Source organism: Neoarius graeffei, chromosome 13, assembly GCF_027579695.1.
Source record: "Neoarius graeffei isolate fNeoGra1 chromosome 13, fNeoGra1.pri, whole genome shotgun sequence".
Lineage (NCBI taxonomy): Eukaryota > Metazoa > Chordata > Actinopteri > Siluriformes > Ariidae > Neoarius > Neoarius graeffei.
In genome coordinates, this window is record NC_083581.1 from 28,682,654 (window position 1) to 28,695,339 (window position 12,686).

The 12,686-nt window shown below is 38.5% G+C and overlaps 1 protein-coding gene across 1 annotated transcript in view; it reads right to left on the bottom strand.

Annotated features, from left to right (window-relative positions):
• LOC132895889 (sushi, von Willebrand factor type A, EGF and pentraxin domain-containing protein 1-like) overlaps positions 1-12,686 on the bottom strand; it is a 220,294-nt gene that overhangs the window by 28,418 nt on the left and 179,190 nt on the right. The window contains exons 33-37 of the mRNA XM_060936640.1: positions 4,160-4,348; positions 3,767-3,866; positions 3,544-3,617; positions 3,271-3,450; positions 2,985-3,161 (exon numbers count right to left, since the gene is read on the bottom strand). Coding sequence (XP_060792623.1) covers positions 2,985-3,161; positions 3,271-3,450; positions 3,544-3,617; positions 3,767-3,866; positions 4,160-4,348 — 720 coding nt within the window. The remainder of the gene's footprint in view (positions 1-2,984; positions 3,162-3,270; positions 3,451-3,543; positions 3,618-3,766; positions 3,867-4,159; positions 4,349-12,686) is intronic.

Here is a 12,686-nt window from a genome sequence, read left to right on the forward strand (position 1 = left end):
ATCAGAATGTTGGCGTACCGGCTTCCATCTACCCCCATTCATTCCTCTTTCCGCGTCTCCATTCAAAAAACGAGCACGTGATTTAAAGGGACTATATCCATAGGATAGGGAGTGAGAAGGTGTGTGCATGTGACAGTGACAGGGTGAGTGACAGGGAAGAACCTAGGCTCACGCTCACCCTGAATTTCTCTTAAAGTGAAGGCAGAAGAACGTTCAGCGCCTGGCCAGGCTTTCTATGTATTAATTTACATAGACGTTTTAATATGAAATATAAATAAGTGTCTTAGACAATAGATACTATTTGACGCTACTGATTAATAATCAAAACTTTATGTGGCTGATGCTACAGAAGAAGGGGTTTATGCGCATGCGTCATACTTCTATTGTTCTGGTGTCTCCGATGGGACTGTCTTACAGCGCACGTAGGAGGTGTGGCATGTGTATTGCATCGTTTTCAGCAAGCGTCACGTTGCCATATGTACCTGATATTTTACTGATCCGTTGCCCATGTGGACGCGATATAAAAAAAAAAAAAAATCTCGTTGCCGTTGTCGTGTGGATGTAGCCTCAGTCACACCGGAGTTGGAGCACTGAGCGCCCACCTACACATTCATAAAAGACTATTCACATGGTAACGGCATGATAATCACATTCACTATTTTGGTTTCGATTGGTTTCTCTTTTGCCATGGGAACACCCACCATAAACAGGATAAAATCTGTCAGACATAGTTTAGGTTATTTTGGAGGTGAAACTTGTTGCAAGATGGCATGTGGATTTTATGCACTTCGGATGATTCAGGACAGCGATTCAATTCAATCTTGAGAACTGCAACACTGATGAGCAGTCCATTTATTTTTTTAAAACTTTGATTTGATCCAGCCAAATACCAACTCGAGTAAGTGCAAATATTTCTTCTATTTATTATGAGCAGATTAATTGATATGCATAGACTGTTTTGCATTAACAGGAAAAATGAGAAATTTTTCCAGAGTTAAAAGCATTTTCCTTAAAAATAATTTTGCTATTTTGAGTTGAGTAAAATTTGAAGTGACAGTAAAATTAGAGTAATTGTGTAACAGACTTGGTTGTGGCTCTGAACTGAGTAAAAGTAGTACAAGAGTTAATTTCAAGACATACTGAATTGAGTCAAATACCAAAATAAAAGTAAAATACCAGGTAAATGAAGCTGTTGCAAAAAATCTGTTTTAGAACTGTTGGATTGTGTGTGTGTGTGTGTGTGGGGGGGGGGGGGGGGGATTGCCTTACCCATTGTGACTTGACCTGCTGGGATTAAGAGATGGCAGTGGGAGGGGTTTTCACTCTTCTCATTGAATGGAATTTTTTTTTTAAACACCTCATTGAATACCCCTCCCACTGCCAACCCTTTATCCCAAAAACAATAGATCATGCATTTTTTGATGGCCAGTTAATTGTCCAAAATCAATGGAGAAGATTTAAGTTTTTGTGCTTGATACATTCCTAAGACTGAACAGAAATCACCTGAAGTGACCTAAACAGTTCAACACAATGGGTAAGGTCATGTTTTTTTCCCCACACATTTCAACACAGTTCTAAAGCTGCTTTGTACATCTTCATTGATCTTGGTTTTTTATTTTTTAAAGTACAATCATGACATACATACTACATAGATATTACTGTAGCTGAACACGCGCAAAAAAAAAAAAGTCACAGGACTTTGAAAATACTGCTTACATTTGTTGAAATTGACAAAATCAGAGCATGCCAAAATCATTAGAGTGCCAGAAAATGCTCTCAGACCCCAAAGGGTTAAAAGGTACTTTTCATCTCCACCCACCAAGCCACATGAGAAGTCCACAATGGGATTTGCTCCTTGTGTTGGATGGACTATGTGAAGCCCCCTTTGAGCCAATGGAAATTGACATTAAGTGGCCATCATATAAAACTGCCTTCTTGTTGGCCATAACGTTTGCTAAATGGGCGAGTGAAATTGACACCCTGTCAATCAGCGCATGTGTTGGGACCCTGAGGATAGTTTTGTAAGCCCAACCCTACCTTCCTACCTAAGATTATGTCACCTCAGTTTATAAATAGGCCCTTTTCTTTGGCCGCATTCATTCCGGCAACTGAACCTAATCGTAGGGCCTTATTGCTGTAACACACGAACAGGGCACATGTTTGTTACTTCGCCCCAGCAGGCCTCAGACCAACTGTTTGTTTCCTTTGGAGGGAAAAATAAGGGGTCTGCCCTTCCCAAACAAAGGATTTCCCATTGAGTCACATAGGCCATCTCTGTTGCTTACCAGCAGTGCAGGCAGGCAGCTCCTATGCCATTGAAGGGGCACTTAACTTGGGCAATAGCAGCTTCCTGGTCAGTGTTGCGTGGCACCCCTCTGTCTGATATCTGTTTGACTGCAACATGGTCTTCTCCCAGCAGGTTCATCAGGTTTTATAGTCTAAATGTGGCATCACTCCCTCTGACATACATGGCTGTGTTTCCAATTGTCTTACCTGATTCTGAGTAAGGTTCCTCGTGACATAGTTGGCATACGTCTTCCACTAGTCTATCGACTGCCTCTGGCAGCCTGTGAAGACTGAAATAGAACATTGGTTACATATGTAACCCTGGTTCTATAAAGGATTGAAAGCCTGCCAGAGTCTTTGGTCACTCGGAAAGGCGAGAATGACCAGTGAGAATGTCATGACCCACATACCAGTATTTATACTGTGTCTCGTGGCATCATAGTCACCCGATGACAAGTTTATAAACTGTTCTCAGCCAATGCACGAGCGCATGAGGAATTTTTACCACTAGTCTACCAACTGCCTCTGGTGGTCTTCCACTCTGCTGTAGAACCACAGTTATGCATGTAACCAACCCTTTATGGACATGAAGATCCATCCTATTTATGACAAGTTTATAATCATTATTTTAACTACAGAGTAACCCTCTCTTTGTCAAGTCAGAGCCTCAAGATTTGAAAAACACTGGTTAATCTTACAGATGCACTCAGGGGGAGGTGGATTCCATCCATTTACATCACAGACCAGGTAATCAGATCCAGTCATGGTGTACCCTTCAATACATTGGTATCGGACGAAATTTTTATATCCGTAGGGTGGTGGTTTTCCTTCAACTCTAACTGCATTTTTAATGTTGGGTGTGTCACACACTATCACTGCAAAAGCAAAGACAGAAAACGTGAATTATAATATAAAATATTGCATAACAGGTTTCAGGGAAAATACTGATTGTTAACTGAGAACAAAAACCTCTAGTGTACTCACATTTACACTGAGGAGGAGAAGGATGAAAGGTTCCATTATCAGAACAGGTTATTGTGGATTCTCCAATAAGAGTGAAATCTCCGCTACAAGAGTAGATGACTGCTTGATTATAATTATAGGATGGTTCCAGAGGCTCAAACTCTCCATTCAGTATAGTGGGAGGTGGTTCACATTTTACCGCTTAACAAAAAAAAAAAAGAAGACAATTTGTTTAAACAGTCTAATTTATTCTTCTTTTACAGTTTCATAAGACAACATAAAATCTTTCAATACCTTCACACACATGGTCTCTCCCATCCCATCCATTTTCAAGACAATTTCTAGTGTTTTGTCCAACAAGCATATATCTATAAATAGACAATTGACAGGCTCTAAATGCATATGTTAATGTGCAGCCCTTGCTGCATGTGTGCATATACAGGTGCACACAAATTATATATAATTTTTTTTAATTAATATTACACACACGTACAAAGAATTAAAAAGATAGCTTTACCCTTCATTACACTGTGCTTCGGCTGTTGCACCAAACAGATGTCCATTTGGATAAGTGTACTTCCCGTTGGCAAGCTCAGGAAGAAGTCCACAGGACTTTTCTAAAAAGTGTACAAATATGAAAGGACTTTTACAAGATAAGCACAGCAATTCTTACATGGCCATGTTACAGAAAACATTTTGTAAAGATAATTATTGACTATATCTTTTAGATCATTATTCTTAGGTCATATGGTCATGAGTGCCACGATTAATATCTGTCACCATGTATACATACTTAGACTATTTAATTCAACTTTAAAAACACAAAAGAAAAAGTTCAGGTACACAGACATTGAGGAAGAACTTGAGAAAAGTTATGAGTAAATGAGAAAGTGTGTGTAAGGAGAATTACTTGTGCAATTAAGCTCCAGATTGGTCCACTCGGTTCCAACACAGGTGATACTCTTGGACGCTAATGAACTCTCAGGCCGATAACCGACAGAACACTTGAACGTTACAGTGGACCCATTTGGGAATGTCTCCTGACCAGAGTCATCGACTATAACCCTGTTTTCCCCAACATCAGGTCTCTCGCATTGTGCTGAGAAGGTAAAATAGAATATATAGCATTAATACAGCAGAACACATTTCACAATATACCAAGGGGACACACTCCATTCCAGATCTTAGAAAAAGTGAAGTGTGTTTTATTAACGGACTCATTGGATGGAAAAAAACAAAAAACAAACCCACACACTCATTTGGGAGAGGTTTTTATTGAAGTATTGTTGAGCAGATAAGGGTTAATGGCTTTGCTCAAGAGCCTTCACTTCAATCCTGTTGGATTTTGTACTTTATAATCTCAGTATTTAGGGTAAATTCATCCATGCCATGGCATCATGTATATCAAACACTTAAAAAAAAAAAAAAAAAAAGTTGTAACCATTTGTGTAAACTGTCCTTCAACATTGTGTGTTCAAGGCGATCTACTTTTAGTTTCTCCTCCAAAGAATGAATGAATTTATTTTATTTCGAACATGTATAAAAATGTATGTAACTATTTGTACATACAAAAGAAAGAAAATGAAAAAAAGTGACAAAGAAAATAAAATAACCAAGAGCTAATACATTACAATACACTGCACATTGTTCGAAAAAGGAGTGGGAAGAAGTACAATACTTTTTAATTTCCCACCCCTTTTTAACTACCCCAAAATCCAAACTACATTAATACACCTATAAAAATATATACCATGTATACACTTCATGAATATCCATATAAATATATAATTACAAAAAAAATAATTTTTACGGGCGAAAGGCGGGGTACACCCTGGACAAGTCGCCAGGTCATCACAGGGCTGACACAGACAACCATTCACACCTACGGTCAATTTAGAGTCACCAGTTAACCTAACCTGCATGTCTTTGGACTGTGGGGGAAACCGGAGCACCCGGAGGAAACCCACGCGGACACGGGGAGAACATGCAAACTCCACACAGAAAGGCCCTCGCCGGCCCCGGGGCTCGAACCCAGGATCTTCTTGCTGTGAGGCGACAGCGCTAACCACTACACCACCGTGCCGCCCATACACACACACACGTACGTACATATATATATTTTTTATATATATATATATATATATATATATATATATATATATATATATATATATATATATATTTTTTTTTATATATATATATATATATATATATATATATATATATATATATATATATAAAATAAAATTTTTTGTAATTATATATTTATATGGATATTTATGAAGTGTGCGTATATATGGAATAAAGTGTATATATATTTAATTTTGTAACTAAATATTTATATAGATATTTATGGTGTGTATATATTTTATATTATATACACACACACACACACACTAAATATCTATATAAATATATAATTACAAAAATTTTATATATATAAAATTTATATATATAAATTTTTGTAATTATATATTTATATAGATATTTATGAAGTGTGTATATATATGGTATTGTGTGTATAATATATATATATATATATATATATATATATATATATATATATATATATACACACACATACACACACATACATACACACATGCATACACACACAAAATACCATATATACACACACTTCATAAATATCTATATAAATATATAATTACAAAAATAAATATCTACTACATACCTATCCCTGCAAATATGAAGATATCTATCCCCATAAATAAATATATACCATATACTAAGTTAGTTCTAATATAACAATCAACCCTATTCTATTTATCCCTCATCATCCTCCGTTAACATACTTCCTCTTCAATATACTTGTTTAAAAATATTTTTTGTACCTTTTTTTAAACAGATTTATATTTGCACTTTGTTTTATTTCTGTCTCCAGTCTGTTCCATAAAGTCACCCCACAGCTCGATACGCACGTGCTTTTCATATTTGTTCGAACCTTTGGTTTTTTTAAATTTAGGTCTCCCCTTAGATTATATCCCCCCCTCTCTCTCACTAAACATTCCTTGTATATTTTTTGGCAATAGATTATTTCTTGCTTTGTACATTTGTGCTGTTCTGAATTTGACCAGATCCATAAATTTCAACATGTGTGATCTCTGTATCCTGTTTTGTTTATTGTCCTTATTGCTCTTTTCTGTATTGTACATATCGGCTGCAGAGTGGTTTTGTAGGTGTTTCCCCAGACTTCGACACAATAAGTCACATATGGCAAAAATAATGAGTAATATAGAGTATGCAAAGATTTACTATCAAGAATATATTTTGTTTTCCACAGAATTGCCGAGCACTTTGCCAGTTTTGCTCGTACATATCCTACATGAGGTTTCCAGCAGACTTTAGGATCCAAAATCACACCAAGAAATTTGATTTCCTGTACCATTTCTATCTTAGTATTGTCTATTATCAATTCTACATTACAACCTATTTTGTGTCTCCCGAACAACATAATCTTTGTTTTGCTTAGATTTAATGGTAATTTATTTTTGTCAAACCATAGTTTTAGTTTATTTATTTCAGTTGTGATTATCTCTAAAGTCTGCTGCAAATTCTCACCGGAACAAAAAATATTGGTGTCATCTGCAAACAAAAGTTTCAGTACTTGCAAAATTGTACATGTGTCATTGAGAGATATATATATATATATATATATATATATATATATATTATGAATAATTTCGGACCTAATATTGACCCCTGTGGTACCCCGCATGTAAATGTTCATGAATTCAGATTTATGGTCACCTATCTGCACAAACTGTTGCCTGTTTCTTAGACAGCTCGACAGCCAACTCCAACCAACTCCCCTAACACCACACTTTTCTAGTTTACTTAATAATATACTATGATCAATAGTATCGAATGCTTTTTTTAAGTCCACAAATACTCCAATTGCTATTTTTTTTTTTATTGTCTATACATTTTGTGATTTCCTCTATTAGTTCCATTAGTGCCATCGATGTTGATCTGTCCGTTCTGAATCCATATTGACTGTCTGTAAGGAGATTGTGTTTTTCAATGAATTTGTCCAATCTATCTGAAAAAAGTTTGAGTATTTTGGAGAATTGGGGGAGTAAAGAAACAGGCCTGTAGTTTGTGAAATGGTGTCTATCTCCAGTTTTAAACAATGGTATCACTTTTGCAATTTTCATTTTGTCTGGAAATGTACCTGATTGAAAAGATAAATTGCAGATGTGGGTGAGTGGTTTCACAATTCCCTCAATAGCTGTCTTTACTGTTAACATGTCTATATCATTCCAGTCTGCAGAAGTTTTGTTTTTACATTTTCTTACAATTTGGATAATTTCTTCATCAGTTGCAGTTAGAAAAATTGTACTTGGATTTCTGTCCCCCAAATCTTCTATGTCCCCACATTGTGTTGTCCCAGGTTCCTTTATTTTTGCTGCTAAATCTGGTCCCACATTTACAAAGAATTGATTAAAACCATTCACCATATCCTCCATATTATTTATGGTCTTATCATTTTCAGTGTAGTACTCCGGGTAATTTGTAGTCTTGGATCCATTTCTCACAATACCATTTAGTACAGTCCATATACCTTTAATATTGTTTTTATTTTTCTCCACTAATTTATTATAATAGTCTTTCTTACATATCCTCATAATATTAGTTAATTTATTTTTATATTTATCCTCTGGGGCGGCACGGTGGTGTAGTGGTTAGCGCTGTCGCCTCACAGCAAGAAGGTCCAGGTTCGAGCCCCGTGGCCGGCGAGGGCCTTTCTGTGTGGAGTTTGCATGTTCTCCCCGTGTCCGCGTGGGTTTCCTCCGGGTGCTCCGGTTTCCCCCACAGTCCAAAGACATGCAGGTTAGGTTAACTGGTGACTCTAAATTGACTGTAGGTGTGAATGGTTGTCTGTGTCTATGTGTCAGCCCTGTGATGACCTGGCGACTTGTCCAGGGTGTACCCCGCCTTTCGCCCGTAGTCAGCTGGGATAGGCTCCAGCTTGCCTGCGACCCTGTAGAAGGATAAAGCGGCTAGAGATAATGAGATGAGATTTATCCTCTGCCTCTATAGTTCGATGCTTTAAGAATTTTCTGTATAATATATTTTTCTTTTTGCAGGCATTTTGTAGCCCTTTAGTGACCCACGGACTATTTGTATATTTATGTATATGACTATTTCTTTATAGGACAATTATTATATAGTTCATTGAATATTATTAAAAATTCCTCATATGCTTTATCAACATCTTTTTCTTTATAAACTACATTCCAGTCCTGTATTAAGTCATTTTTTAGTGCAATCATGGTTTCTTCAGTTTTCACTCATATTTATAATTTTTAGTATCCTTTTTCTTGCTATAATTACAGTAATATACATTAAAAATAGGTAGGTGGTCACTGATGTCTGTTAATAGTAGTCCACTCTATTATTTTCCAGGATATTAGTAAATATATTATCTATTAAAGTGGTGCTGTGAGAAGTGATCCTACTTGGTTTGGTAATAGTTGGATACAGTCCCATACTGAACATTGAGTTAATGAACTCTGTCATTTTATGTTTCTTATGATTAAAGAGGTCAATGTTAAAATCACCACAGATGTACATGACCTTCTGAGTTGATTTTATAAACATACTTTCCATCCAATCTATAAAAACTTCTATGCTTGATCCAGGAGATCTGTATATACAGCTCACCGTTATATTTTTCATTTTTTCACAATCAACAGCTACCGTCATTATTAATTTTATATTCCAAACTATTATCAACATATATTGCCACTCCTCCTCCTCTTTTGTTCTTTCTATTGATATAATTTAATTCATACCCGTTCAGCTCAAAATCTACTCCCATCTCATCGTTGATCCAAGTTTCTGATATGGTTATTATATTGAATGGAGTATTGAACTGATTGAGATATTCCTTCATTTTATGGAAACTGGCATACAGACTTCTGGTATTGAAATGAATAATTGATATCTTATTTCCGTCTCTGATCTTTGCATTGTATTGATATTCAGTGTAATACCGGCAGCTGATATTGATGTTGCTGAAAAGATTATTTTCCGGATCAATATTATTTTCCATATCTTGTGTTTTGTGCTCAGTATAAAGGAAAGTGTCCAGTTCTTGTGTCCAATCCTTGTGTCATGATTGTAAATTGCTTTGATTGGCTCCCTCAGAATTTGTCCAGTTCCCCAATATCTCGGATGACCAAGATCTTGGCCTCTTCTGGAGATTCCTTCAGCTTGATGAAAAATCTTGCAGTTTTGTGTCCAAGTGTTCTGGATTTTCCCGTTTCCTTAGGAGTCTCGCCTTTTTTGCAACGTCTGCTTTTTTTTGGTTAGGTGCTCATTTAAAAAAAAAAAAACATCTGAGCCTTTCAGTTTCTTCCCTTGTTTTAACAGTTGCATCTTATGGTTTCTGTTGGCAAATCTCATTATTACCGTCGGTTTGCCTGTGTTGCTTCTCCGTGGGAGAGGGTGACATGTTTCAATGTTAGTGCTTTTTACCTCAATCCCCTTGGAGTGCAGGAATGCTAACACCTGTTGCTCCACAGAGTTAGCATCCTCCTCGTTCAGTTCCTCTCCATCTCTTCTCGCCACTGCTCCAGCATATGAGTGGGGTTGAATTTGCAGTCCGGTCACAATGATGTCATTTATCCGGGTGTACTGCTCCAGCTCCTCCACTCGGTTCTCGAGAATGGCGATCCTCTTTTCCTTCTCCGTGTTCTGCAGCCTCAGAGCTTTGACCTCTTCTACCAGGTCCAGGATGGTCTTCTGCTGCATCCTGACAGCAGAGATTTCTTCACCCAGAAAGTCGAGGGATTTTTTAATATCGTCTATCTCCTCGACCGTAGGAGCTTTCTTCGGGGGCATTGCGTTGGTGGTTGTTACGCGGCCCGCTCCCGCGCAGCCTCGCGCAGCCTCGTTCTGACATTATGGGAGGGATATTCACCGAGTAAATAATCCATTTCATTTGTGTTCTTTACCACTGCAACTATATACGCACTGATATCACTGAACACTGTGTATTCACGATGCACCTGAAACACATCAGCTAAACAGACATCTCATTGTGTGTTATGGATGCGACACTAACCACCTGACAAGACGGTCACTGATAGGCTGTAACACGAATCTACACTTAAAGAAATAAGAACTAGCCTTGCTTCTTCATACTATTCTGTGTATTCTTCCTGCAACTCTTATTGGTGCTCTCCCTCATTGAAAATCCACTTCTTACCAAAGCTTTGGAAGATAGAACAATCGAATCATAAATGAGCAAACATGCAATGTAAAAGCCTAGTTAAACAAATTTGCACGTAACAAGCTGTCAGGTATCATATTAGATAGCTATGCAAGCATGAGCACAACTTATACCGGACATCATATCCAACATTTGTAAAATTGTGACTGAATGAAATCAAATGCCATAGCCAAATGGTCCCATAGAATTCCCAGTCTCCAAAAAAAAAAAAAAGCCCCACAAAAAGACGACCCCTCCACCATTTGGATTGCAATTAGCATATACATACGTCTCTTTGCCTGGGTAATTACTGCAGTGATTGTGTTTCAGCTGGCAACAGTTCTTTTAACCCTAACTGATAGTGAGTAGCTTCTCATTTCTTAGACAACCATGTTGGAAGATGTATCCTGTGGTTGTGGAAAATACGTTACTGTGTTTCAGAAGGGTCAAATTATTGGCCTGTATCAAGCAAAGAAAACAACTAAGGAGATTGCTGAAATGACTGGACTCTGACTTGCAAGTGATGTCAAAGCAAAATAGAAACCCAGATATCAGCCATGTTGGTGGATATACAAATATGGGGTCAAGCAACATTCCATACAAAACATAGGTCACGTGTGCACAACTCTGTTTTTCTACCACTTTAAAAAGTGTTCTTTTAGCTATGCCACATCTTTGTGCTGTATAGATAGTTTTCACTGACATCACAACATTCCGGGGAACGCCCTCCAGCCGCCATCTTGTGGGACAAACAAAACGGACCATCGCCATTACCGGCTACGTTATCTCGGACGAATTTATGAAGTTATATAGTCAGTTTTCTAAAATAAAGATCAATATCAGCAAAATCAAGCAAACAGAAGTATATAGATACATTAGACGACATCTCACGACAACGGTATGCAGCCAAACTGGCCTTGATTGGGGGAATTGACCCCTACGAAGTGGACAAAGATGCATTTTCAAGTGACTATGCAGGGCTGCCAAAGCCTGAAACTGCCAAAGCCTGCTCCAAAGTCTGAAACTGACTTCATCAAACTTTAAAGGCTGTCTGATATATACAACTTGGATGCAGACGGCGCGCCTTTTGGCAGATGCCGCCTTTTTCACAGCTGAATCGCGCAGATCCGATTTTTTTTTTTTTGGGGGGGGGGGGGGGGGCGTTGAAGTGTCTGATTATAATTTCAAAGTAAATTCTGTATTAAAATTACTAAATAAGCAAATCCGTTACAGTCCATGAAACAGGAAGTATAAGGATGAGGCAAAAAACAGTTTAAATCGGAAAGCTGCGCACATTTGCGCAGCCCGAGTGGTGTGCAGGACTGCGCAAATGTGCGCAGCTTTCCGATTTAAACTGTTTTTTGCCTCATCCTTATACTTCCTGTTTCATGGACTGTAACGGATTTGCTTATTTAGTAATTTTAATACAGAATTTACTTTGAAATTATAATCAGAGGCGGCACGGTGGTGTAGTGGTTAGCGCTGTCGCCTCACAGCAAGAAGGTCCTGGGTTCAAGCCCCGGGGCTGGCGAGGGCCTTTCTGTGTGGAGTTTGCATGTTGTCTGCGTGGGTTTCCTCCGGGTGCTCCGGTTTCCCCCACAGTCCAAAGACATGCAGGTTAGGTTAACTGGTGACTCTAAATTGACCGTAGGTGTGAATGTGAATGGTTGTCTGTGTCTATGTGTCAGCCCTGTGATGACCTGGCGACTTGTCCAGGGTGTACCCCACCTTTCGCCCGTAGTCAGCTGGGATAGGCTCCAGCTTGCCTGCGACCCTGTAGAAGGATAAAGCGGCTAGAGGTAACGAGATGAGATTATAATCAGACACTCCAACGCCCCCCTAAAAAAAAAAAAAACGGATCTGCGTGGGGGGCGGCACGGTGGTGTAGTGGTTAGTGCTGTCGCCTCACAGCAAGAAGGTCCGGGTTCGAGCCCCGTGGCCGACGAGGGCCTTTCTGTGCGGAGTTTGCATGTTCTCCCCGTGTCCTCCGGTTTCCCCCACAGTCCAAAGACATGCAGGTTAGGTTAACTGGTGACACTAAATTGACCGTAGGTGTGAATGTGAATGGTTGTCTGTGTCTATGTGTCAGCCCTGTGATGACCTGGCGACTTGTCCAGGGTGTACCCCGCCTTTCGCCCGTAGTCAGCTGGGATAGGCTCCAGCTTGCCTGCGACCCTGTAGAACAGGATAAAGTGGCTAG